The sequence below is a fragment of the Talaromyces atroroseus genome, assembly GCF_001907595.1.
Source record: "Talaromyces atroroseus strain IBT 11181 chromosome Unknown scaffold_6, whole genome shotgun sequence".
Lineage (NCBI taxonomy): Eukaryota > Fungi > Ascomycota > Eurotiomycetes > Eurotiales > Trichocomaceae > Talaromyces > Talaromyces atroroseus.
This window is the reverse complement of record NW_017971438.1, coordinates 315,442-341,803: the sequence shown is the minus strand read 5'-3', so window position 1 is coordinate 341,803 and position 26,362 is coordinate 315,442. Positions and strand designations below refer to the sequence as shown.

General features: G+C 46.2%; 9 protein-coding genes across 9 annotated transcripts; 6 read left to right on the top strand and 3 right to left on the bottom strand.

Annotated features, from left to right (window-relative positions):
- Positions 1-39: 39 nt before the first annotated feature.
- On the top strand, positions 40-1,787 carry UA08_05049 (hypothetical protein; the record flags this gene model as incomplete). The annotated part of the gene is made up of 2 exons (XM_020267800.1): positions 40-913; positions 970-1,787. The coding sequence occupies 2 exons, from the start codon at positions 40-42 to the stop codon at positions 1,785-1,787; spliced, it is 1,692 nt and encodes a 563-aa protein (XP_020119488.1).
- A 2,249-nt stretch (positions 1,788-4,036) lies between these two features.
- UA08_05048 (hypothetical protein) lies at positions 4,037-4,861 on the bottom strand (the record flags this gene model as incomplete). Its single annotated transcript, XM_020267799.1, has 1 exon — positions 4,037-4,861. The coding sequence occupies one exon, from the start codon at positions 4,859-4,861 to the stop codon at positions 4,037-4,039; it is 825 nt and encodes a 274-aa protein (XP_020119482.1).
- Positions 4,862-7,042: 2,181 nt separating this feature from the next.
- Positions 7,043-8,903, top strand: UA08_05047 (putative amino-acid permease; the record flags this gene model as incomplete). Its single annotated transcript, XM_020267798.1, has 4 exons — positions 7,043-7,267; positions 7,329-7,456; positions 7,521-7,702; positions 7,777-8,903. The coding sequence occupies 4 exons, from the start codon at positions 7,043-7,045 to the stop codon at positions 8,901-8,903; spliced, it is 1,662 nt and encodes a 553-aa protein (XP_020119484.1).
- Positions 8,904-10,085: 1,182 nt separating this feature from the next.
- Positions 10,086-11,921, top strand: UA08_05046 (hypothetical protein; the record flags this gene model as incomplete). The annotated part of the gene is made up of 6 exons (XM_020267797.1): positions 10,086-10,211; positions 10,260-10,679; positions 10,772-10,948; positions 11,122-11,330; positions 11,393-11,542; positions 11,603-11,921. 6 exons carry the CDS (start codon positions 10,086-10,088, stop codon positions 11,919-11,921), a joined length of 1,401 nt encoding a protein of 466 aa, XP_020119857.1.
- Positions 11,922-12,187: 266 nt separating this feature from the next.
- Positions 12,188-13,647, bottom strand: UA08_05045 (1,4-beta-D-glucan cellobiohydrolase B; the record flags this gene model as incomplete). The annotated part of the gene is made up of 2 exons (XM_020267795.1): positions 12,188-12,958; positions 13,033-13,647. 2 exons carry the CDS (start codon positions 13,645-13,647, stop codon positions 12,188-12,190), a joined length of 1,386 nt encoding a protein of 461 aa, XP_020119425.1.
- Positions 13,648-15,018: 1,371 nt separating this feature from the next.
- On the bottom strand, positions 15,019-15,670 carry UA08_05044 (hypothetical protein; the record flags this gene model as incomplete). The annotated part of the gene is made up of 4 exons (XM_020267794.1): positions 15,019-15,270; positions 15,392-15,529; positions 15,571-15,584; positions 15,655-15,670. The coding sequence occupies 4 exons, from the start codon at positions 15,668-15,670 to the stop codon at positions 15,019-15,021; spliced, it is 420 nt and encodes a 139-aa protein (XP_020119853.1).
- A 3,318-nt stretch (positions 15,671-18,988) lies between these two features.
- On the top strand, positions 18,989-19,503 carry UA08_05043 (hypothetical protein; the record flags this gene model as incomplete). Its single annotated transcript, XM_020267793.1, has 4 exons — positions 18,989-19,003; positions 19,058-19,078; positions 19,223-19,356; positions 19,497-19,503. 4 exons carry the CDS (start codon positions 18,989-18,991, stop codon positions 19,501-19,503), a joined length of 177 nt encoding a protein of 58 aa, XP_020119424.1.
- A 1,320-nt stretch (positions 19,504-20,823) lies between these two features.
- Positions 20,824-22,134, top strand: UA08_05042 (hypothetical protein; the record flags this gene model as incomplete). The annotated part of the gene is made up of 3 exons (XM_020267792.1): positions 20,824-21,330; positions 21,414-21,670; positions 21,729-22,134. 3 exons carry the CDS (start codon positions 20,824-20,826, stop codon positions 22,132-22,134), a joined length of 1,170 nt encoding a protein of 389 aa, XP_020119855.1.
- A 2,242-nt stretch (positions 22,135-24,376) lies between these two features.
- UA08_05041 (Ribose-phosphate pyrophosphokinase 2) lies at positions 24,377-26,204 on the top strand (the record flags this gene model as incomplete). The annotated part of the gene is made up of 8 exons (XM_020267791.1): positions 24,377-24,456; positions 24,556-24,647; positions 24,719-24,864; positions 24,936-24,998; positions 25,074-25,391; positions 25,462-25,597; positions 25,766-25,830; positions 26,163-26,204. 8 exons carry the CDS (start codon positions 24,377-24,379, stop codon positions 26,202-26,204), a joined length of 942 nt encoding a protein of 313 aa, XP_020119854.1.
- Between the last annotated feature and the right edge of the window lie 158 nt (positions 26,205-26,362).

Sequence of the window (26,362 nt, the reverse complement as noted above, 5' to 3'; positions counted from 1 at the left end):
CTTTTTGCATGAGGAAGACGTTCACTGATAGCTCCCACCATGTACATGAAAAACTTCTTGTCGTATTGTGTATTGTTTGTGGAATTCAGATTTGTTTTTGGAAAAAGGGCTTGCCCTGGTAATAACCCTCATGACCGGTCTACATGGTGTGACTATGATATCCACACGGACTACTATTCGATTGCACCAGATACTGGTGATACTCGGGAGTATTGGTTCGAGCTTAAGGAAGCCACACTGGCCCCTGACGGAATTCCTCGATATACTCAGACAATCAATGGCTCAATTCCTGGACCGACAATTTATGCCAATTGGGGCGATGAAGTGATAGTCCATGTCACAAATCATCTATCTCAGTCAAACAATGGCACCTCTATCCATTTTCATGGTATCCGTCAATTAAACACTAATCAGAATGACGGCGTTGTCTCAATTACTCAGTGTCCCACTGCACCGGGGGACACAATCACTTACAAGTGGCGTGCAACTCAATATGGAACGACCTGGTATCATTCCCACTTCAGCCTGCAAGCGTGGGAAGGCCTGATCGGAGGCATCGTCGTAGAAGGGCCTGCCAGCGCGAACTATGATGAGGATCAAGGAATCATTATATTGACTGACTGGAGCCATGAGACTCCCGACGAGCTATTCATCTATGCAGAGACGAGTGGTCCTCCTTACCAGGAAAATGGGCTCATTAACGGTACCAATGTCTGGGGCAGTGGCCGGGATCAAGTTGGTGAACGCTTTACAACTCAATTCGAGCCAGGTACTTCGTATCGTCTACGACTGATAAATACCGCCATTGACACCCATTTTACATTTTCCATTGATAACCACACCATGACCGTCATAGAAGCGGATCTCGTTCCAGTCAAACCTTTCACAACAGACGTGCTCACGATAGGCATTGGTAAGTTCTGTTGGTTTCTGGTCCTCATTGCTTTATAGGGGCTGATGTTAGACAAGCTCAACGTTACGATGTTATCGTGATAGCTGACCAAGCTCATATTGCCGACAAATTCTGGATGCGTGCTGTCCCACAAACTGACTGTTCAAACAATAACAGTACAGACAATATCAGGGGAATCGTGTATTACGGTCACCGTGCACACGGCACACCAACTACCATTGGATACAATACCACAACAGGCTGCATTGATCAAACAAGCAGTCTCTCCCCGGTTGTCCCTAAGGTTGTTGACCCAAATGTCGCTTACTATGAAAATGAAACAGTGACCCTCGGAAGTACTGCTTCTGGAATACTGGTTTGGCAGGTTAATGATGTCTCAATGCTCGTCGACTGGAAAGACCCATCACTTCTTCAAATCTACAAACACGAGGATAACTGGTCCAATACTTCCGGTGTGGTAAAGCTCGATGAAGCAAACGAATGGGCATATGTATTGATACAGAGTGACCTAACCATCCCTCATCCAATCCACTTGCATGGCCACGACTTTTTTGTATTGGAACAAGGTATAGGGGACTACGACGCAAGCTCACACACACCAGTGAGCAATTTGTTAAATCCGCCGCGACGGGACACAGCCATGCTCCTGGCTGGCGGCTATCTTCTCATTGCATTCCAAACCGATAATCCTGGAGCTTGGCTGATGCACTGTCACATTGGTTTCCATACTGTTGAAGGGCTGGCTATGCAATTTATTGAACAGTATAGTAACATTCCAGACCTGATAGACCCAGAAGTGATGTCAAATACCTGTGAAAAGTGGGATCAGTGGCAGGATTCTCAACGATTGGTTGACGATGACTCTGGGATCTAAATTACGACATGTCCACGGAGTTACAGGTATCAGAGATACCACCAGACGTTCTACGCTTATCGTTTTTTCTATAATAATGAGTGATACTAATGTGATTTCCCCTACTTTGTGTCTATCCATGAGTCGTTGGAAGCAAGAAAGAACGTTCAGATCGATAATTACAAAGTATTTAGGCAATTAAAGATGACTGAAGGAACAAGGTGCTCCATGTCAACGTCATTAGAATTGCATTGATTCGTACTTAAAGTTATTTGCTTACCAGCTACCTAAACCTTACCTAGTATGTCATTCAAACATATTCGTGTCTAATTTCTTGTTGCCACTTAATAGTAAGATCCAACTAACTTGCGCTCTATCTATGATTTTGCGAATTCTTCATGCACGTGAAATTACATCTCAAGCTCTCCGTATGATAATTTCGTGCTCAGCTAAGCTGTCGGGGATATGGATATACGGCCTCTGTGTGATGTTGCAAAAATGTGACGAAACACGATGAAGACAAAGGTTTTTTGCAGCCGAAATCGGATAAATGCCTTTTTTATAAATCGAATTTGAAAATAGACACCGGTTATCTTTCCGAATTGATTGGGTACGTAAGTGCAGTCGTGTATTGCTGTACTACCAGCCAGCATTGTCTTGTCCCGAGCTCAATTTAACGCTGTGATGTATGCACGTGTATCTACTAATATGTGCCCAGTTTCCTGAATTTCAGCCCTCTAACCGGACAAATGGGTACGACCGTACAACTTGAAATGCTTTTATTTGCAATCTATACAACTTACTCCTAGGGTGAGGTCTATAAGATTGATAGTGGCAATTTGCGTTGCCCTTGAGGGTCAGGTTAGATTAAGATCTCTCTCAGTCTGACATTTCAATGCCTGCATGATTCTGTAAAACAGTTACCTAGTCATTCTCGATGAAACCCCAAGTCACCCATTGGGGTTGTTTTCACACGGGCCTCCACGGATTGCACTAGTTCATGGCCATATGCTGTGGCATAGCGGAATTTATCAACAATCTCACTACTCATGTCACTAGCCGGGTATTCATGCCCTACCGCTCACCAGATATCAAGCGAGGATGTCCAAATATAGCCGGCTCTGAAACGAGTCATGCGTTTCTTTCTTCGATGCTCGCTAGAGATAGGCTATACTATACCACCTATGCTGGAGTCGAGCGCTGACAGATCAATTTTTAGGAATTACTGAGTCCACGAAGTCTATACCTTTGCCAGCTCTGACCTCAAATGTGGACAGGAATTTTACGAGTCATTGATTGGAATCGTGGCTTCCATCAAAGTAACGGTTATACGAATTGCAACCAATGTATACAGGATGCCGCGTGGAATGGAAAGGCTTATTTGTTATAGAAAATGCATTTCCATAAGCCTCTCTCCCATTGATAGTGCAAGGCATTTGAGGGTTCACAGTGATGGGTACTTTGAATTTGTTGATTTAGATGGTTCGAGAAGGTGCTCATGCCCTTCGAACGGCATAGCCGACTACACATAGCTAGTTGACGTGAACACAATAATCTCCAGTCTCTGTGTTCTGCGTGAAACTTTTCCATTTATCACCTATTTCATACCTATGTGTGATTCATGTCATTTTTCGGGCCGCAATTGATTATATACCCCTCACCTGCCAACTATCAATTCATCTTCCGGGTGTTAAAAAGAAGCATAATCCGACATGGCTCAACAGACTACCGCAACACCTACATCGGTAGAAGGCAAATCATTCACATTACGGAGTTCCCGCCCTGGAGACTTGGGCTATATTGTTCAACGACACGGTGTACTCTACCACCAGGAATACAAGTGGGGAGAGCGCTTGTAGCACTGATTGTTGCGGACTTTGTTGAAACCTACGACCCCGACCCCAGGCACGGGGAATGGGATTGGGCGTGACGCTGATTCGACAATGTACAATGTTTGCACGATAAGCTGGTTATGCTCGCGTTGTCCTCTGGACACAAAGTAGGCTACTCTCTGCCAGGCGTCTGTATGAGAAAGAAGGATACAGGCTTGTGGCCTTGGAAGACCAGGGTTTATTTGGTACTACAGGGACTGGCGAGCATTGGGAATTGTTACTATGAAGGAGTCGGGGGCTCATTGTTTGCATACCACGCGTCTGTTGTGGATAGATGTCTCCATAATAAAATCTAGGTACATGAAGGCTGTTTGATCATCTTTCCTCAGGCTGAAATTGGCTGCACTGTTTTTTTTTTTGTTTGTTTATTAGGTATATTCAATCGACAGAATAGCTGACCTTGGACTGCCCCGTTCTTCGCGATATCTTCTTCACTGTTGTCCGGCCACATAAATCGGTTGTCTTGACGTGAGTGCCTCCACAGGGATACCTATCTAGACCGGCAATATTGATTATGCGAAACTTCTCGCCTGGTGCGATTAAATCGCCAGTTGGAAGTAAATGGTCGACCCCGTTTTTTCGGAAGTCCTCCGCATCCCACCATTCAACGCTAACAGGAAGTTTTGCGGCAATAGATTCATCTACCTTGTTCTGGATTGCATCTTTCCATTTGCCATCAATGAGACCCTGGAACTCGCAACCCGCCGCGCCTGGGAAATGCGATGCCTTGAGCTCTGCAAAGTTTTCAACTTCGCTTTTCACAAGGTGCCTGACAGATGCGCTGAGGACATGGCCCGCCGTGTGCAACCGAGAATATAGTAGGCGTTTTTCACCATCGATTTCCTGCGTGACAGTCTCCCCCTCCCTAAAAGTAGACACAGAAGAGCCTTCTCCGTTGCTGAACCGGCCGAGATGCAGTACTTGGCCTTCGCAGACAGCATCCATACGGACTGCGGTCACTGTGAAGCAATTCCCGCCGCGCCCTGTCATCGAGCCAACGTCAGATGGCTGGCCGCCGCCTTGCGGATGGAATATCGTTCGCTCTGTGACTACTATGTAATCACTGTCTCCACCAGACTTGAAGAGTTTGCGGTTTGGCTCCTCAAGGGCGCTGAAAGGCCGGACTGCTATCACTAAACTGTCGATCGTATTGAGTTCCGCATCGTACTGAAAAGCGAGGACCGTCCGGGCTACCTGTGCCATGGTATTGTGAAAGTAGACCGACTGTTTGCTTGCTTGCTTCGTTGCAAACAAGATGTTGTTCGCTGGTTTTATAGATGCGGATTTTCCTCACGCCCTTCCAACGACATTTTGTGGGGCGACATGAAGGCGGCGCAAGAACAGATGAGCGACGTCGCTTGAATGAATGACTGGCCGCCGCACCGGACGTCTGGCATTTGTTCTACAGTCTCACAGAGACCTCACTATACATATAATCATATCTTTGTTGATGTTCTGCTTTTCCTGGTGCTCAGTCCGTCCTGACCTGAGGGTTTTAATCCGCCGTATAGCCCGGTAACGCTAACGCGCGCAGAACCCTAAGACTCGCTATCTACATACCCAAATCGGAAAGTGCATGAATGGCAAAATGCCCTGAGTGAACACTGGAACACTGCAGATAAGTCGATCGCCGAAATAAAAGTCTTGGAGTAGCCGGCGCTCTTTGGATGCCGCTGAAGAAAGTATATCTGCCAATCTGTTGTAACAGTCTGATAACCAACGCAGCCACTAGAGTCCTAGCCCAGCGCCATGCCCAGTGCTAGAGGACAGAGCATATTTCAGACCTCCACCATACCGTCAAAGTTATTATTGCGGGCCTGGCGTCGGGGTTTCCGCGTGGCTAGCCTCGATAAGCTTGCATGACATTCCGTGTTTCTGCGCGTGATCCTCCAGGGATGTTGATTCCAAAACAGAAGCGAAGGCTGTTTCGTCTGAATATGCGTCTCACAGGAAATCAATCGATTCCACCCTGGAAGGTGGCTGCATAAATTGGCCACACCAACCGGATCGGAGTCGCAGCCACTTTTTGTGAGACCTGAGATGATACCTAGTACCTAGATAGTCCGGCTAGTATCGGCCATACCCTAGAATAGCCATATGTACTCCAGACAATTATATGCGGACCCCTTATCAGGCTGTTATACGGGTAAACGTGCTTGGACCGCTGCTGCCCTGATCATCGGCTCTCCGCTCGAATAAGAATAAGTTGACTGTGTTCCATAGGATTTCTGGTTATGGCAATTAGCGTCTTCCTGTCAGCCAACCAGCCAGACTTCCCTTATCAAGCCAATTTTCAAGTTGCAGTCCGAGCAAAGCCACCGCCAGATAGCTGAAATTGAGATAATCTGTAGATTATTATATCGAGAGTTGCGGCCCCGGCTTGGCTTTTTTTATTTTTTTTTTTCCCCCTTCGTCCCCCTCTCTCCCTTTCATCGTCCAGTATTATGCGAAGAGGACCCTCAATCTCCTATATTGGCAGTATTTTTCCTTTCTAGTCGCGATTCACCATCAATATTGGATTGTACTCCGTACTCTGGGACCGCCTGTCAATGCCTAGGCGGGACTTCCTCAATCTACGAAACACGTCTCGGATAGCTACACTGCAAAAGCATGCAATCACCCGGACTATAGGGCTTTGTCCATCATAGATTAAGCGTATTTTGACAAGAAAGTATCAGTATATAGTTCGACAATAAGAAATTACACCAGCCTCTCCCAGATCTCACGGCCAGGTTAATAATATCATCTAATACGCTAGACGGGCCGGAGTGAATGTGATGAACACATGAGGGCGCTTGCTGCATACTATAACTAGTCAGTCGGTATGAGCGGACTAGGGAGCATTATTGTCCCTCAGTAAATCTCCAAGGATTCATGTCGGCAGCAGCTTGCAACTTTGCAAGATCCACTGTTCCCGACATTTCCCTGATGAGGACAAGCTCGCCTTGATCTTCGTTCTGGAAGGTGTATGCCTCGCTCTTAGTAGCCCTCCGTATATGGCACCAGTTCCACCACGTACGGCGAAATGCCTTATCTAGCTCAAGGCGTTTTCTGCTCTCTCCACCATTCGATACTGTTTGGCGTTTCTACCTTCTAGCACGCCATGGCGCTCTCTTGGCTCACCGTTGGCGTGGCATAATTATATTAACCTTTCTGTTGCGACTGGTCCTTGCGTGTCGTGGGCTCGTGGTGCATGCTCCCTTGCCGTTGGGGTGTTATCGGCTTACCCTACACGCATGATGGGTAGGACGAGTGAATCCTTGCGTTCATATAAGAACGAAGGACTATCAACATTTCCCATGAACTCTCATGCTCTTCCCTCCGATCCTTTGTTCTTCCCCACCCTACTGTTCCTGACATAATTACTGCCGTGGCTAGTTCGATATGTCGGAGGTAAACATGGAGCAAGAGAAAGCTCCGGCTTATGACCGGAAGGATGTCGACGACATCCCTCAGCATGACGTTGAAGCGGGGGAGACCAAAGACGCCCCTCTACAACGACATCTCCAAAGTCGTCACATGCAGATGATTGCCATTGGGGGTGCTATTGGTGCTGGTCTCTTTGTCAGTACTGGAGAGTCTCTGAATACAGGTGGTCCAGGAGCCCTGGTAAGTTGTCGCTGGAAACGTGGGGGGTGAAACGAGAGAGAAAATGCTAACGTACATGTAGCTCATTTGCTATCTCATCGTTGGTGTCATGCTTCTGCAGACAATGTGGGCGCTCGGAGAACTGGCAGTCATGTACCCGGTCAATGGGGCCTATTTCAACTATGCCCTGCGATTTCTTGATCCGTCCTGGTTAGTTGGCCCAGACGTCTCCGATAACTGGCGTAACTCCAAACTGACTGATTTCTTTCAAAAGGGCATTCGCTATGGGCTGGGATTATGCCATTAACTGGCTAGTCATTCTACCCTTTGAAATTACCGCGGCGGGAATCACCATTCAATACTGGCGCCAGGACTTGAACATTGGTATATGGATCGCGGTCTTCCTCAGTGTCCTTTCGGTCATTCAGATATTCGGTGTACGCGGCTATGGTGAAGGTACACGCTGCTCTCATTCTGAATTCACGCTTTCAACTACTTTCTCCATACTGATTGACTAATGCCCGATATAGTGGAGTTCATTCTTAGTATCATCAAGGTCACTGCTTTGGTAGGATGGATCATTCTGGCTATCGTGATTGACTGCGGTGGTGCTCCCGTGGGTGGCTATATTGGTGGGAGATACTGGCACAATCCTGGCGCCTTCACCGATTTCCGAGGATTTTGCTCCGTATTCACCACAGCAGCTTTTGCTTTTGGAGGAACTGAAATGTCTGGCCTAGCTGCCGCTGAATCTGCCAATCCCGCCAAGTCGCTCCCCAAGGCGTGCAGACAGGTATTCTGGCGGATTATGATTTTCTATGTCCTGGGCACTCTGATGGTGGGTTTGATTGTTCCGCACAATGCTCCCTACCTATTGAAGGCCTCTGGTTCCAACACTTCCTATTCACCATTCGTCGTTTCCATTCAAAATGCCGGTATCAGTGGTCTGCCATCCGTCATGAACGCTGTTATCACCATCTCCGTGATCAGTGTTGCCAACTCGGCCACTTTTGGATCCACGCGCACAATCCAGGCCATGGCTGCCGAAGGAATGGCCCCCAAGTTCTTCTCCTATATAGACAAGGCTGGTCGACCCATCTGGTGTGTCTTGCTTCAAATTGCGTTTGGCTTCCTAGCCTTCATCAATGAAGCCTCTACCGGTAGTCAAATTTTCACGTGGCTTCTTGCACTGTCGGGGATTTCCAATTTCTTCGTCTGGGGAACCATCTGCCTTGTCCACATTCGCTTCCGTGCCGCCTGGAAGCACAATGGCCGTAGCACCGATGAGCTGGCGTACGTCGCTCCCTGGGGTATCTACGGCAGTTATCTTGGTCTGAGTCTGAATATCCTCTGTCTGGTTGCAGAATTCTATGTCTCGGTCGCACCAAAGAATGCCGAAGCTTTCTTTGAGAATTACCTTGCCGCGCCTATTGTCATTCTTTTATACGTGGGATGGAAGACCTATAGTGAATCGACTTCGAACCCTACCGTCGAGAAGCGTGGATGGAAGCTGTGGAGGTCCCTCGAGGAGATTGATGTTTTCAGTGGCATACGAGACACTGCCCTCGACGTTGACCTGGAGCCGCGTGTGAAGTATGACAGCTGGGTTGACTGGCTTAAAGCCCTCCCCATGACACTACTTCGCTCGATCATTTAGTGTTCAGAGCGCAAGCTTGCGTCAACCGAATCGGTGGTTTGTTTTGCAATACGTTGACCTCTTATGATTTGCTGTCAAATTCTACGCATGGTCACCGAGATACCTCTACACTGTTGTTACGTTTAGTCGTGTAATATAAGCTTAATGTCCCTTAACTTAGTTACCTTCCTTAGTAATCTATCTACGGACTACTCCCCGGCTTTTGAGCGCATTAGGGTTGCACCCGGGCCGTTGACATGAAAGCCCCGGCCATACTGCCGGGTTCTACGCAGTCCAACGGTGCTTCTTCATTGCTAATGAAACGGGATTGATTGGTGCTGGCCTTTGATCATGCATGATGCAGCTAAGAAACGACGCTAAAAGATGCGTTGTTAATTGCAAGACAAGCTTATGTGTTTTCGAACGCTGTACGGAGGTGGGAGTCAAAAGTATTGAGAATACGCTAATGCACCTAGTGATTAGTCTCTATATATAGTACGCTAATATAGACACTAGTAGGTAACTATTTTACCGCAAAATACTAAAGATGCCTATTTAAGATATTTCTCCCCTGAAATATGATGGAGCTAGATGGTTTGGCCCTAAGATTATTGCTCTCTTGGGTATGACAAAAACCATTATTTTACTAGCCTGCTTGGCTGCATTAGCGTATGCCGAATACTTTTTGACTCCCACCTCTGTCTTGTAGGTAGTCAACTCGGATTGCCGGGGATTCGAGCTCTGCTGGCTAACATAGGAGCGAGACAGGTTACTTAAATATTGATCCTTTATCCATTAGGTGGATACATTCACAGTCTTCTATCGATTGCACAAGGTCCTTGGTGGGCTGGCTGTAAAAAAAAGCTAAACGAAAACAAGCACCAGCCTAAGTCACGCTATAATCCCTAGCTTATGACAATCATCCACTGACGAGACTGATTGCAGGCACGCAGCTCGCAGTAGCTTATAACCTGCATAGATAACTAGAGGCTAGCACTTTTGTGCATGAGACTGAGGGGAAAATTCTGCGAGAACGAGCAACATTTCCCACGTGGTACAACAGCAATCAAGGATTATTTAAAGAAGGGGATGGACCATCCGATGCCGAGACATGGATCTGCATCGCACAAAATCTCTGGTAACACCCACGAGATAAACAGATCATATTCTGCTGCGTGAAAGGACTTTCGTGTCCAGAAAACAATGAAGTCGTTGGCTCCTACTATGAAGGGCCTACTGGCCATGGCTGCCCTGGCCACCGCAAGTCCGGTCTTATCCAACAGCTCCAATAGCAGGAATAACAACCAATGGACCAACATTAGGAAGAATGTAAGCACAGGACAGCCTCGCCTAATACAGCGCTAACCCCATCGTTAGATCAAACATGTTGTTTACCTTATGATGGAGAACCATTCATTTGACAATATCGCCGGGTATTGGAACTTCCGCGAGGACATCGACAACTTGGCCAACCGAGAAGAGCCCTTCTGCAACCCGTATACAAACCCAAATTGGACTGTCTGGGGGGAGCCACTTCTTGTCTGCGCTGCTCCTCGCGCGGGAGAAGTTCCCCTTAACGACCCGGATCACGACCTCGCAGGAACCAACTATGAAATCTTCCAGACGTATTATCCGACTGACGAGTCAGTCCCAACAATGATGGGCTTCGTGGACCGCGAGTCTACTCTCTACTCCTCTTCACCAGGAGATTCTGCCTTTGTCATCAAATCATACAGCCAACAAGAGACGGCAACACTAGTTGAGATTGCTCAGAACTTTGCATTCTGGGATACCTACGTGCGTTGCCCCCTTCATAATCACATGCCGATAGGTTGGCCTACGTAGTCCACAGAGCAACAGTTTCTGAATATTATTACATTGTGCAACAGTTCGCTGAACACCCCGGTCCTACAAATCCAAACCGCCAATTCGCGACCTCCGGGTCTACTTGTGGATTTGTCGATGACACTACCCAGGCTGCAGGATTTTGGAACAATGTGACCGGCACTACTTGTGCCATGTCCATCTTTGAGTCATTAACAAACGCCAACATATCCTGGAAAAACGTATGATCATGTGCTGAGTGCTTGCTGTTGCTTCAATGGACAACAGCATATTAATATCATCTTTCGCTAGTACTATGAGACTGACATCGTTGACGCCTGGAACTACGAGGCAAGTGCAATTCACCGTTCGCTATAGTTCCCCCTTTCAGCAAAAGACTAACGTCAAGCTACAGTGGGTTCAGCAAAACGCCGTCGGTAACCTCGCCACTGCTGACAAGTTCTACACTGATCTGCAAGAGGGAACCTTGCCACAATTCTCATACATCAACCCCGAGTGCTGCACAATCGATTCGATGCATCCAACTTCCAACTTAGCCGCCGGAGCCTCCATGATTAAGCATCTCTACGATGCTGTCCGCAACTCTCAGTACTGGGACAATGTGTTAGTCCTCCCCGTATTGATTTGTAGGATGTTCGAGCAGTCAACTGATAACATTGCCCTAGCTTGATTATCATAAATTTCGATGAGCATGGCGGCTTTGCTGATCACGTTCCCCCACCGATGAACATTCCACCCCCAGAGGACGGCATTATCTTCAATGGCTCTTCCGAGGGGTTCAACTTGACGTACACCTTCAATCGTCTCGGTATCCGGTCAGTAGAAGTCGTTTTTGTTATTATTTCATGCGCCAACTAACTAGGAATAAATGATAGTGTACCGGCCTTCCTGATCTCTCCTTGGATTCCAGCAAACACCTTGATTCACGATGAGGGCACTATGTATGCCGATAATTCCGCCTACACCCACACGTCTTTTCTCCATTTCTTGCAGGAGCTCTGGGGACTTGAAGGTCTAAACAACCGTGTCCAGTGGGCTAAGACATTTGAATATGTTTTCTCCAATGAACCTCGCACAGACGCTCCTACCAACCTTTCTACTCCCATCTGGTATGGCGGCAGCACTGGTCCGCAACCAGATGCATTCTATCTACTAAATCAGCCGTACTCCTACTATGCCCGTCTTGACGACTAGGTGCAGCTCCGTATAAAAATGAAGTTCAGAGGGAAGCATGTTTATTATGATAATGCTTAATAGTGACAATCTGACTGCGATTCAATTTGGTTCATAATTTTTGTCTGAACACGAACGTTGTACTTGGAATTGATAAAACAAAAAAGAACGAATATTGGGCTACTTGTTTCTTGCCCGTTAACTAACATGAGTATCTCATATCACACTTCTTCCTGCATAATTGTTGGCCGGTGTCAACAAGCATCTGAGCATGTCGGCGGGGCTACCTAGGACGCGGTGAAGGTCGAGTTAATAGCGCCAAACTTAATGTTCGAGAAGGTCACGTAAGAGCTAGCATCTTGCTGTCGTATAGTCGCTGGTACTCCCGATGAAGTAGAGCAAGAGCCGCGGGCAACACCAGGCGTTGATGCAGTTTCATTTGTTGGGTAGTCGCTGTCAAGCCATAGCATACTCGCGTAGTCGTCGTCCCATAGAGACAGCACCAAAACCATACCTTCAGCCAGCGCAGCACTCATCTGGGACAGTCCACCCTTGGCAGAAAACTCGCCAGCCCCATCAAACACACTGTTTTCTGCCTCGCAGTAAGCCGCTGTAATTTCATTACCAGAAATGCCGGTCGTCTCTGAGTTGGCCTGAGCGATGACCTTGCCATTCTGCACGAAGAAGCGTTTAATTGCGGACAAGGTGCCGGATGTAGAGCCAGTGTCAGTTATGAATTGAGTCACGACGGTGATTGTATCATCGGTATTGACGGTAAAGTCAGATCCAGGGCCATAGAATGAAGTATTGCCTAAACGATAAGGATTGAAATCGCAGCCGTCTGGGTCACAAACGCCGGCATATCGTTCTGCCGAGTATGTACCACCGCAGTCGTCGCCATCACACTCGGTCTGTCCGAGACTTGAGCATGGGTGAGCAGTTGTTGCGTAGGAAATGCTGTTCGCTTCCCAGATGTCCATCTCGGCACAGCAGTTCCCATGTCCACCGACGCCGGTGTTCGAATCGGTGCTGGACGGTTCCCAATCTTCAGCGTTGCCCTTTTAACAGGAAAACGATATGTGTCAGTAACTTCTTTCAAACGCGGATATGGGGTCGGAATTCAGGCACATACCTCTCCGTCAATGAACTTCAAGTCGCGAGGGCATTGCGAGTCGCAGTACCCAACACCATACTTAGCACCGGCCTTGTTATTGGTGTACTCAGACAAACCACCATCTGCTTGCATCTGCGTGAAGTACAGTGCCCCATTCAAACCACAGGGAAGATTGGCCACATCCACATCAAAGGTAAATTCATTTCCGAGAAGAGAAAATGTCTCATACGTCGATTCATCTTTCAGCAGATACAAACGAGCGCCAACATTGGCACCATTCGAATTCTGCGTGACATAATTGATTCTCAGTTCGCTACCAGAGGTAGTCACACCGTAAGTAGAGCTGTAGGCGGCTCCCTCGACGGCACAGTTAACTGCACATGATTCATCATCCGGACACAGCGTTGCGTCCCAAGTATTGCCAGTATAGCAATTGGTGCTGCTGTTAACGCTATGAATCCAGCGCCAGTTGGCATCAATGACAACACTGCCATCGACAGTGGTGCATTCGTTGGCCGAAGTACATGTCTGCCAGGTCAGAGATGGATGAGTCTCGGCTGTGTAAGTACCGACTTGCTGCGCTCGCGCAGTGGCAAGAAGGGTAGAGGTTATCAAGACAGCCTTTTGAAGCATTGTCGTTTATGCCCTGCGGTTTATCTCCAGTCGAACCTTCCGGTCAATCCCGTAGTCACTAAGTCGCTGGGAGAGTGCTGAGTCCGTTGATGATGCCAAAAGGTTTTTGGGGGCATGCCTTGCTCTTTATACCCTTTGGATTTACTTCCTCATTTCCTCCTTCCTTTCCCATTGGACGATCTCTTCACTCAATACAATAGTGAGCACTTTTAAGAGATGGAGTAACTCTCTAGGCACATTTGGTAGATTTCAAGTAAGCTTATACCAGAGCGAGACTCCCCGTCCCGACACTCCGCTTCTACACTCAGAGACGAAATGGATTTATCGTTACATATGCCCAAATCCATGGAGATAATTCACAATCTATACCTCGCATATGCAACTAAACATCGGTATGAAACAAATACCCTTTTGTACTAGAAGAGCGATTGGATACTGGCTGCGGGCAGCAGTACTTGATCTGCAGTGAAGAAACAGATACTGCCAAGGTATCCGACCTTGGAGACCCCAATCCTCTACGGTAATTGTTAAGATATTTTCCCACGAGTCGGGTTCCATACCGTAAAATGAAGGTATGGCTGAAGAACCGCTCAGGTGTGCTTTCCTATATGCGAACTTCTATCAACACACTGAGAATCGACATAATCCACAATAAACTAGGGGAAGATACCAAGGGACAACATGAGTAATTTCCATCCTCAGTTTAATTTTAATTTCACTTTCCCACAGATTGTCATTGAAGCAGACAGTTTCTTGGGCAATATTCTTCTGGCAGATAGCTCAAGCACAACTTCCCGACTTTCCGAAGCGCGGACTGACCGAGAGCGAAGAGCCTTCATTGGTTAATCTATACTCTGCCGGTGAGGCCAGATTGCTGTCATACTAACCCAGGCAACAGTCCGCAATCTTCCAACTACCTTGGCGCACTGAGTATGCATCAGAGACATTGGCAAGGATGGGTGGGCGTCCTTTTGCCCTTGTCGACGTACACCGAGGCGGGGAATGCTGTGGACGAGATTTCAGTGGTGTCTATCTGACGTCAAGCTCAACATGTTTACAACATAATCAAGGTGCGATGAGAATGCTCCTTAACTACATGAAGTTATATAGCAGGTATATCTTTACTGTACTGTGATTGGCTAGTTGCAGCCCCTTGGGTGCAAAACTGGCTACTTGCGGCCTTGCCTTGATTTTGCAGGCACTGCTCCGAGTAACCACATGTACACATCGAGAAGAGACTCCCTAGAGCATACACAGAGACAGACGATTAGATTAATGCTGAAACTAGCCATATAATTTATATCGGACGGCTTAGAAAGCTGCTTTACAGAAATCTTTGCCGTATGCCAAGTGCTTTCATCTCGTCGCACTCTAGAGATCGGCAGCAATCTCGTCTAGCAAAGTTGGATCATTGACGTTATGACAGCAGTCCGACGTGGCATATAATGCGGCAATATCGTCGTCGACGACCGAGTTCACAATCGAGGAGACATCGGCCGAAGTTGAAAAGTTGTGTATCAGGATAGCAGACGCTCCTTTGTACTCCTCGTGAATATCAGTCATAGTGCTGTCGGACCACGAACTGTAGGCGATTTCTTTGGTAACAATCATATCTGCAGCTTCCTAGTAGGCGGAAGCTCTGTTTATGGTGCCGAGTTTGAAGACGATGTAGCCCAATGCCTAGTCGCGAGCGTAGACATCTACGGAGGTCATGTATTCAGTGTGATTCAGGTCGTCCTCGTACGGCGCAGTATCCAAAAAGATACCCGACGGCGCGAGTGTCATAGTCCGTAATCATGTATCCGATCGTTTCGAGGTTGAAATACGGCTTTAATTTGGCAACTGCCGTGAAATAATCGGAGTCTGTTCCGTGCGTCAACTTCTGTTGTAAAGAAATGTTATGAGCTTAGAGCGACTTCTTACCAGAAGATCCCGGACTGGAGTCAGGGTTCACTAATTAAGGAATGTCATGTCATATCTGGAGTAATTCTCTGCTGCCTCATATACGGGGTCCATACGCCATTGTCAGGGTAGAAAGTAAAGAGACAACAGTATGTCTGTTGCTACGCCTAGAGAAGTAAGCGCCATGGTTGCTAGGTCGGACGTCTTCATGGTTGAAAAAAAGGTTGCTTTATGGGAGATAGAAGTAGATTATGCCAGGATAAAGTCAAAAATCTTCTGGAAGTATCCCCTATATAAATAACATGCCTATGTGGAAGCTTCTTCAGAAAGCGCCTACCAAACTACCTACGGCCAACAAAGTTATGCACAATCAACGCAAGACGCAAGTAAGAATAAACTTCGTAATCTGAAGGAAGAACGGTGGATAATGATCGGTCAAGACTTCATGCCAGATGCCAAATGGTCCTCTACTCAATCATACCGTTACATGAAGGGCACAGGGGGAGTAAGCTCACAGCTTCATCAAGCTTAATTGATTCGCCTGGCCAACGAATAAGTGCACAAAATTAGGACCATGGGTAATATATAGGGCCAGAAGCACGTAACAACATTATGAGTCCGACAGCCAACAACGTAATGTAGTTCACTTGCCTGCAATCCAGGGCAATTCGTTCTCTCTGACAGCCGATGATCCTCGCGCCCGGTCGAAGGAAAGGAATTTTGTAATAAAGCCTGCTTCGGTGTCACTGTAGGCACAAGTCTATCTACATAATCCCGGTGCACGCAGCCGAAGAAGGCAAGATCAATTAACTATTTCTACTTTGAGTCCGAAATTCAAGAAATCCACACCCCTACCTACGCTGGTAACATTGCAAATACGAACTAGGCTAGATTAACTCGCTGCTTAGTTGGATGCTGCAAGACTAACATAGAAATAACCACAGCAATATCACTCTCGTGCTGTCTAACCCTATGCTCTTCATGTTGGAATTATTGAATAGAAGTGTGCGGAGCAGGCGGTACTATGTATCTACCACCGCCGTGTCAATTTCAACAACCACGGATCACTGCCTCGCTAGACACTACGTATGGACCTGTGCTCTGTACGGTCCACATTGCCGCCATTGATCCAAGTTGTTTTCAAACCGGTCCAGCAAGTTGCGCCAATTCCTTAAGTGACTCGTGTAGTCCCTTGAAAACGATCTTGACTGCCCTTCCGGCAATCGCATAAGTTCTTGTATGAATACATCCTCCCATCTATATTTTATGAGTTTCGAACTAAAGAATTTGTTTGCCGCCGGTCTCTGGGGCCCTAGGGAAGGATCCATGTACTCGTCACAGAGGGTTGCAAGCCCAAGATATCCCAAACGTTTCAAGTCCCAGATGCACAACCAAGATAGTCGGGAATCTGGAGATTACAGCAGTCCAACGAGGAATGAGGAGCAATCCACGCCAACCAATAAAAGCATCTATAGGCAGAGTTCATATCAGAGGCACAACGTTTGATCTGGCCATGATAAAGTGCGCTTGAATTTCTTGCAACGGGCTTGGGATTTTCGAATTTCCAGTGGGCTGTCTCTTTGAGAAGAGTAGAAGATGGCCCTTTTTTTATTTGAAACTTGGGATAACCATGAGCAGTGAAGGCAGTGAATATCTCGAAGAATTCATCTGCACAACCCAGGAGCTCCTGGGTTGCTGCCAGGACACATTTGATCTCTTCAACTTCGTGCTGATAGCCCACACGTTCTGAGTCGCTCTTCATATCTGGTCCAATGTTCGGCACCATGTGCTTGATTTTGGCGCTGTACTGACGAAAGTTATAGCCAGTATCCTTGCAAATTGTACGAATATTCCAGTAAATTATTAGTTTCCAAAACACTCGCACTATCCGCATTTTCTCAACCCATGACGGAGACCACCAAGCAACGGCCTGGAAATAGACACCGACCCTAGACTGTTTTACGGTATAATGGCGATCTGACCGTTTTCCACCATCCACGGGTGCAGGAGAATACCATATCAGCTCATGGATATTCTCAAGTAGAGCGATAAAGCATATATGCTGAAGACTCTCTAGATGTATGCTGTGAGTAACAGGTAGCGAGGTCCTGGTGTGCGGACTGCAAATTCAAGGCACGCGGGAGGTACCCTTTTGCATTTGTCCACCAACTCTTCAAATGTTGGCTGTGATGGTGAAAATGAGCCCAGAATGACAATCATGCGAGCCAGATGTTTGAAATCTGGAATCGAGCTTTCTATCGCATTCTCTACGATACGATCAGGGGTAAGTTCAAAAGCTGCATTAGCTTGCGCGGATGCACAGACAAATTTTTAGATCGATGGAAGGTCTCGTATGTGCTGAAGAATCATGACCAACACTTCCAGAGGAAGACGAGAGAAAGCGCCGGACATTTTGATTCTATACAGCTGTTAGATACGGTTGATTAATCTTGACCGGGGAGTTGGAAGTGTTGGCAGGCAGAAGTCAGTGGATGATCGCGCCAACCGTCATAGATGCTTGCAAATGGAGGCAACAGCGTCATCTGAGTGTATTGTACTTCTCCTCCTTTTCTTTTCTCTTGCCTTTCTCAACTTTTTCCAAGCTATTAAGTTAATCCTAGTCATTGCCGTTTTATCGTTGAGATATGTCTAACTGATCCCTGAGTTCAGCATCAGGTACGCATACCCTCGTGTGCATCAGAATTGCTAGTCTTATGCTCACATGACGCTCCCTGCATAGACATCAAAAATGGGTGAGTGAGCTGTGCCTGGAATGCGTCTTGACTGAGTATCAGATAAGATTTTGCTAAAGATTGTGCTGTCAAAACCAGCACCCACGGTAAAGTGCTGTCATCAATTACAACGTCTCGATGGTTACTATGTGACTATAGTGCAAGCTTTGCAGCGCCTCAGGCCACAAAGCCCAGAAATGTTGGTATCGCAAGGACGATAATGTACATTTCTCATATCTCTTTTTCTTCTTTTGATGGGGTTCAGATTACTATACTAAATATCTAGTAGGGGGATGTGAGAACACCTGCGGTAAGCGATATTTCTGTATTTGCTAAAGGAATCTAGGGCACGTGTTAACAACATTAATGATTCTTAGGGGAGCACTAGAGTACGCATATCTATTAATTTATGGGACCAAGTTCGCATTAAGAAACCTAAAAACGAGGACTTAGTACTACAAAACCCGCCACCAAGTATGTATGCTTCAAACTCTATGGTATACATACACTATGACTAAGATAAAGCACAGCACACGATGAAAAAGGCAGAGGTATTATTATGTCGACTTTATACTGGTAATTGGCTATTTATACTGATTTAGTTATCTTTAATAGTCTGCCAGAAGAGATATCAAGGTATGTATTACATACTCCGGGTATTTGTATCGAATACAAAGCTCACTGTGTTTGAAAATTTGTGGCATCTCATGGCAAAGATCAAGGTAAGAATATTTAAATTTACCACTGAACACTATAATACTAATAAACATATTAAGGGGTACGAAGAATCTGCGAAGGTATGCTTTCTCAAGTCATCCCTTTGGGCACTATTGATGAGTAAGTCATAACATCGCAAAGTACAGTGGTGGTCTGAAAAAGCGACGGTGAATCTATTCAAAAGTTGTTCCTATAACATTATTTGAAGTCTAAATGTCGAGCAGGAAGCTGCGCAACAAGAGAAACAAGAAACGCTAGAGGCAGCAGAAGCGGCAAGGAAGAAAGCTGCACGAGAAGATAGAATGGAAACTCTAGTAGCAGCGGCAGTGTTGAAAAATATTGCAGAGAAAGAACTCAGGTATGTTTATCAATAATGATAATACATGTTTCAACATAACTGACAAGCATCCAAAGCCATTCTATCTGGAGAACCGAGTGCAAGGGACTGCGAAATGAAAATAGTAATTAGACTGACACGTATGAAACCTTGTAACATAGGCAGTAGCTAGGCTAGCATATACAAGGACATCATTATGAGTCAAATTGGCAATATAGGATGAATTCCCAAGTCTCTCGAGAGCGCCGATGAGGAGAAAGACTGCGAAGATTGGTATTTCTCACATTACTTTGCTACCCATCAAGGCCAAACAGGATGAACCGCACTGTAACAAGTGGTATTCGATCTACCGACGAGCCGAGCACTATCTGACTATTTATTGCCTAAAATAAGATGAGATTATACAGGTATTGGTGTGATTTATACTACCTAACATTAATCATGGAAATGCTAACATCCTGCGAGTCTCATTTTATAAATTCTCGACTAGCTTTTCCTACAAGGTATCGTTAGTGGCACACACTGGACAACTATATTGACAATGTAACCTCTTAAAGAAGCGGATGAAGTCATGCTTGACAAGCACATGCGTATGCGTTGGTCACTGCCCGGCGTAATAAAAAACACATATGTGACCTTCTAAATTAAGCCGAACAAGGATACTCCGGGATTTTTGATGGGGGTTCACTTCTTCAGCGTGACGTTGTGCAGCATCAAACTGCACTTGCTTAATCTTACTCCGATCTTCGCAGCGTGCGTTGCTGAGTGGCTGGAATCGTATATTTCCACGCACATCTCTCAATCCTACCTCGACGGCGTAGATGTACGTGCGAGAAACAAATATCTCGCGTCGAGTCTTGTACATCCCCACCAGGATGCGGCCAAGTTATCAACTAGTCAGTCCATTTTACGGGGCAAATACTAAAGACGACGACTGCACCAACTATCGTGCATTTCTCTTTTTGTATGCTATGTTGGCTTTATTCTGCTTACTGAGGGGGCTTACTTTCCCCTCACCATCCAGGGGCCACTTAAACATAAATAAATAAGCTGCCAAGCGGTCAGCAGGCACGATTGACAGGGGTCATGCAAGGGCACCCACAGTCATTGAGCCAATCACTGCATGGTAGTGCCTAGGTACCTGGCACTAAAGCACATGAATGTTAACCTTGCCTGGTCAAACTCAAGGCAAGTTTATGCATCTTGCGCCTTGATGAGACGGAAGGGGGCCGCGATAGTACTGGAATGTAACCGCTCGCTGCACCCCACCAAAGCAATACCTGGCATGCATGTATGGAGTGTGACGCGCAGCAGGCTCAAGTCAGTCTCCGATAGTACTCGATATGTACGTCGCATTATTGACGCTCACTTGTTGTATAAAGAACCGACCTGTCCCCGTCAACGGCTACACCACCGAAGTATACGGCAGGTCCATATCCATTCACTTGTACATATAAGAAGTACCTAGGTACTTAACCAGCTGTCACAATGTTGTTGAACACAGGACTTGTATCCCCAGCGCTGCTCTTGCTCGTAGCAGGCGGGGCTTCTGCTCAGCTCGCAAATTCCGTGACTGCATTCACCACTCTCCAGACTTGGTATAATAATTCAACCGGGTTGTGGAATACTGCCGGATGGTGGAATGCTGCCAATTCGTTGACAGTGGTTGCAGAGCTCGCAGCAGCCGACTCCAGCATCCTTGATGAGGCGCTCTCCATTTTTGAGACAACTTATAGTGTTGCACCATCGGCCAACCCTTCTAACGGTCTTGAAAAGAAGGTGGAATCAAACGGGGACATTGTGACGATCTATCCAGCCGGCTGGCCATATAATCTGCTTGAGAAACGCGCTTCCAGTGACTCGTCGGATCCTTCAGCATGGCTGGATGGGGCTAATGATGACGCTGAATGGTGGGCTTTAGCCTGGATCGCTGCATACGATGTCACAGGGAATGATACGTATCTGGCTTTGGCCGAAGGTATTTTTAGTGATATTGTGAGCTTTATCATGATGATTCGTTGAGTTCCATGGTCTACTACAAGTCTGGGCTAACGACTGCGTTCGTCTTCCTGGTCTAGGCGAACAGTTGGGGAACCTATTGTGGTGACGGTGGAATCTACTGGGAAACCACAAACAACTATGTCAATGCCATTGCAAATGAGCTTTTTATCTCCCTGGCAGCCCATTTGGCCAACCGAGTACCAGGCAATTCTACGACCTATATTGCCTGGGCAGAGAAGGCATGGAACTGGTTCGCAACTAGTGGTATGATCAATGCGGAGGGTACCATCAATGATGGCTTAACGACCAACTGCACTAACAACAACCAGACAACGTGCGTTTCCCCTAGACCAACTATACTGAGCAGTTATGAAACTAACCGCCCACGATAGATGGTCCTACAATCAGGGCGTCATTCTCGGTGGTCTCGTGGAACTGAACAAAGCTTCGGCGAATCAGTCGTATATCGACTCAGCCAACAGCATCGCCGAAGCTGCCATCTCAGCGCTGGCAGACTCCAACTACGTTATTCATGACGCATGCGAGCCTGACTGTGCTCCTGATGCGACGCAGTTCAAGGGGATCTTCATTAGAAATTTACTACTTCTGCAAGACGCGTCTCCAAAGGATCTCTACACCGAGGTCATGCAAGCTTGTGCAACTAGTATTTGGGCTAACGACCGTGACAACGGGACCAACGAGTTGAGTGTGGACTGGTCAGGGCCATTTATCAGCCCCGCCAATTCCTCGACGCACAGCTCGGCAATGGACGCATTGATTGCCGCCATTTCCATCTGATTCTTAGATGCAGCTGACTTTGCTTCTGAGTTATTGCTCTGCGGAAGAGGTATATAAGTGTGAGCATGGATTTCGGGAAATGTCCCATGCGAAATACGAAAGTTATGTATATATTCTCAAGTCAGTCAACAAATTACCCTTAGAAAATTGGCAAATTCACAATATAATCTGTGCTATTTTCCTTCCTGCTGTGAAATGACGTAAGGATGCATATTAGATCCAATCCCATTTACGCAGATCATGTCAGCATTCCGTGTAACCTATTACTGGGATTAGTCTATCATAATATACGCGTCAGGGATTTTAACCAGGTTCTAGTAACTAGGCATAACCAATAGTTATATAATTCGCGCTTACATCTACGGCATGCGAGAGGAGTATCCGGCTTGAGACATAAAACTCCGGTCTTGTGATATTCCAATGTAATCCTCGTCTGTGCCAAGCACCCTTAACGAATCGTGAAGTGGAGCTAACAATTGTCCCTATGGTAGTGAATTAAACTAAAATCTGATCTTTGGCCAAAGGACGGGGAAGGTTTCTAAAAACAGACCAGGGCTGAAAACAATCATCTCCAATCAAGGCTATACTCCGTAAGCCTGCACCTAGGTAACTAAGAAGGTGCATTGTCATTCTAACGCTGCGCTTATTTTCTCCTAAAATGTAGCGGGTTTTCATAAACGTCACCTCAATATAAACTCGTTACATTCCAAGGTTGCTTACGCATTTTAGTAGCCCGAGGTTACGGCAATACATTCAGCCTGCCAATGCGCATTGATAATGCCGGTATCTTGGTCATTACTTTGACCCGTCATAGGACCCGCTACAAATAAGCAAAAACTACTTCAACCCATTTGCCTCCATAGAAGACTTGCTGTACCTCAGAGGTAAAGGCATTGATTCGGGTCGGTCTCTACTCTAGAGCATCATAAATATGGCCTTAATACAAAGGAACAGGAGGGATGCTCATCATGACTTTACTCCGTGGTGTTTGTTTACTTCTAAGGGCATAGGGCTAAGTCTCCGGCAAGTACTTCCCGCGACAGATATAATCTTGGCCTACTTCCATCTGTCAAGCAACAGTAACTTTGATTCGTTAATCATGGCCATTGATAGGTTCCTTTCTCTCTACGTCTTCGTAAGCTTGACGAGTTGTGGGTTCTCATGGGCGTAGAACCAAAGAGCACTCACTGATCCAATGTATGCAACTGGAACTGACACTTTGGACCTGTTGTCTAGTCTTAGGTAGGGCATCAACCAACAACCAATAATAGATCTGTTAGTTTTAGTTAAACTTACTTTGTTTCATAGGGACAAGACGGATGCTCAAAACAAAAACTTTCGGTATTCTGGATGATTGTGTTTCATGGCGGCCTTAACCTCATCACAATATACTTGACATGAGAAATCGGAGTAGAGATCAGGTTTACGCTGGCTGTTGAGATTCATCTACGTGTAACCGTGGAGGGAGGAGCACTCATTCCAAAGGAGCTCTCAATTTAATTCAGTAATAAATAATGAACATCACCTACTACGATAGAGTTGTAGCATTTGTGCCATGTGGTTTCAATCAGAGAGCCCGCTGCAAACTTATCTATCGCATACAAGACACTCAATCTATCCAGAAGATCTGGAAGAGAATTGTAAGGCTTTCCGACACGAGGGCTTGCACTAAGACCACTGCGTAGAATAGCCTTGCTTGAAGAGCGTGGTGTCCTTGTATATTTTTGAGTGAGAAACTCCAATTCTATTAAGATGCAACAGTCATTGTAGAGTCCGTACTTCCAGTGTCTGTCTAGCAGTCCATATTTTCTCAGGCCATACTGATTTGAATTGTCGCGGTGATTGCTGCAAGTGGTATTAGGGCTAGGGTTAGGGTTATCAGCAGATCTCACCGCCTATGGCGTTATCGCATCACGTGCCGATAAGGTTTGGCGGCGGCGGCAGAATTTTTCGATTTTGAAAAAGAAGCTTTTTAATCTTTTGACTCATCCATTCCTCATTGTCTCATTGTGCAAATGATAGTTCTGCTGGCCTCGCTGGATAGCATTGACTAGGATCCGGATATCGCCCACATCGCATCTGGTTGGACCCTAATTCTTTTGCGCAAACTAAAGTTCCCACCCGAGCAGTCTTGATTGAGCAGTGACAGAAAATATCGAGCAGACGGGCTTGGTCAACAGGCGTCTAGTGCTACAGAAATACCCGTCGCATTGCTTTCACGGCCCGATTCATATACGTCTCAATGGTTACTTCAAGGGCGAACGAAATAAAGCTCATTTCCGGGGGCTCGCATCCGGATCTTAGTGCCAAGGTTGCAGACCGGTATGGAAAACGTCCATGACACGAGTTGATATTATAACTACTAGACAATTGATGTGATTTCTTTCAATTACCATCTGACTTCTGGCTTCCATGTTCCAGGCTTGGCATTAAAATCACGAGTACTCTCAGTCTGAACTACTCCAATCTCGAAACAAGCGTCACAATTGGCGAGTCTGTCCGAGATGATGATGGTAGGTGTTTGGAAGAGCAGATAAATATTTGCTACGCTGTCTGCGAGCCACCGGTTAATCTATGGATAAAGTTTACATTCTGCAATCTACTGCACCTGGCAGTGTCAATGACGGGCTCATGGAGCTGCTTATCATGATCCACGCATGTCGTACAGCATCGGCTCGGTCAATTACTGCCGTGATTCCAAACTATCCATATGCACGCCAAGACAAAAAAGTATGATTGGGAGATAATTCTGCGTCTTCTTTCTCCCTTGGTGTCTTGGAATTTGTTCTCACAAACCCCAGGACAAATCACGTGCTCCCATATCTGCGCGGCTGATTGCCAATATGCTACAGTCAGCAGGTGCTGTAAGTTAGAAATTCGGCAGTATTTTGTTTATTTCAAACGATACAAAAGGCCTATCTCTGATCCTTGTCAATCAGAGCCATGTTATTACCATGGATCTACACGCCTCCCAAATACAAGGCTTCTTCAACGTGCCTGTCGACAATCTCTTTGCAGAACCATCCGTTCTACGCTGGATCAAGGAGAATCTTGACGCCGACAACTGCGTAATAGTATCTCCCGATGCAGGTGGTGCAAAGAGGGCTACCAGTTTAGCAGATAGATTAAACATTGGCTTTGCTCTTATCCACAAGGAGCGACCTCGACCAAATGTGGTCGGACGCATGGTTTTAGTCGGCGATGTCAAGGGCAAAGTTGCTATTCTGGTTGATGACATGGCAGACACATGCGGCACAGTAGGATTATATTTTTTTCCCCCTTATAAGCGACTGTTTATGCTAAAAAATATACTAATCTCTTTAATAGTTGGCAAAGGCTGCTGCAACGGTCAAGGAAAACGGCGCAAAGGAGGTTTATGCTATTGTCACGCATGGAATTCTAAGTGGACCAGCAATTGAGACAATCAACAACTCCTGCTTGTCTGGACTGGTTGTGACTAACAGTGTGTTTATTCTCTCTTCCTTTCCCTTTCTCTCTAGTTCAACTCGTCAACTGCTTGTGAGTACGAATAATGGCTAATCTCTTTTGTGTCTGTTCGCATCAGGTGTTCCTCGTAAGGACTTTCGTTGAATAACGTGACACCGCGTGTACTAATTCCGCACATGATTAGTTGGTGATAAAATCGAGCGCTGCCCGAAATTGAGAGTCATTGATATTTCTGGCACCTTGGCAGAGGTACGTGCAATCTGGTTTGAGGGTAACCAATGTGTTGGAAAGAAGTGTTAACAGGTTGCTTCTCGTAAAGGCTATAAGACGAACCCATAACGGCGAATCTGTTTCCTATTTATTCAGCAATATTCCATGAAACACGAACAGTTCTTTGAAGAATGGATCGCTAGAGGGACAGAAACCCAAGCAAAATGAACAAAGCGCAAGTTCTGCACAAGAATTTCACAGTCTGGTAATATCAGATCGAGTATGAAATTGCTGTAATAACTCTCAGGATACCGCTCGTGAAGCCAGGGATTAAATTATCTTAAAATCATATTGTTATTAAGTTTACCTAGTCCTTCTGGCATCCGAGCATGTGCACATTCCACAATAAGTGAATGTGCATTTTTGATTTATGGCCAAGTATATATTGCATTGCTTCATCTCGTTGAGTTACAATCGCATACCACTAGATAGGGAATACATGAGATCTTAGAACTCTGGGAACGAGAGCATCATCATGCTAGGAATTAAGCAGATCGAAGCAAGCATTGTT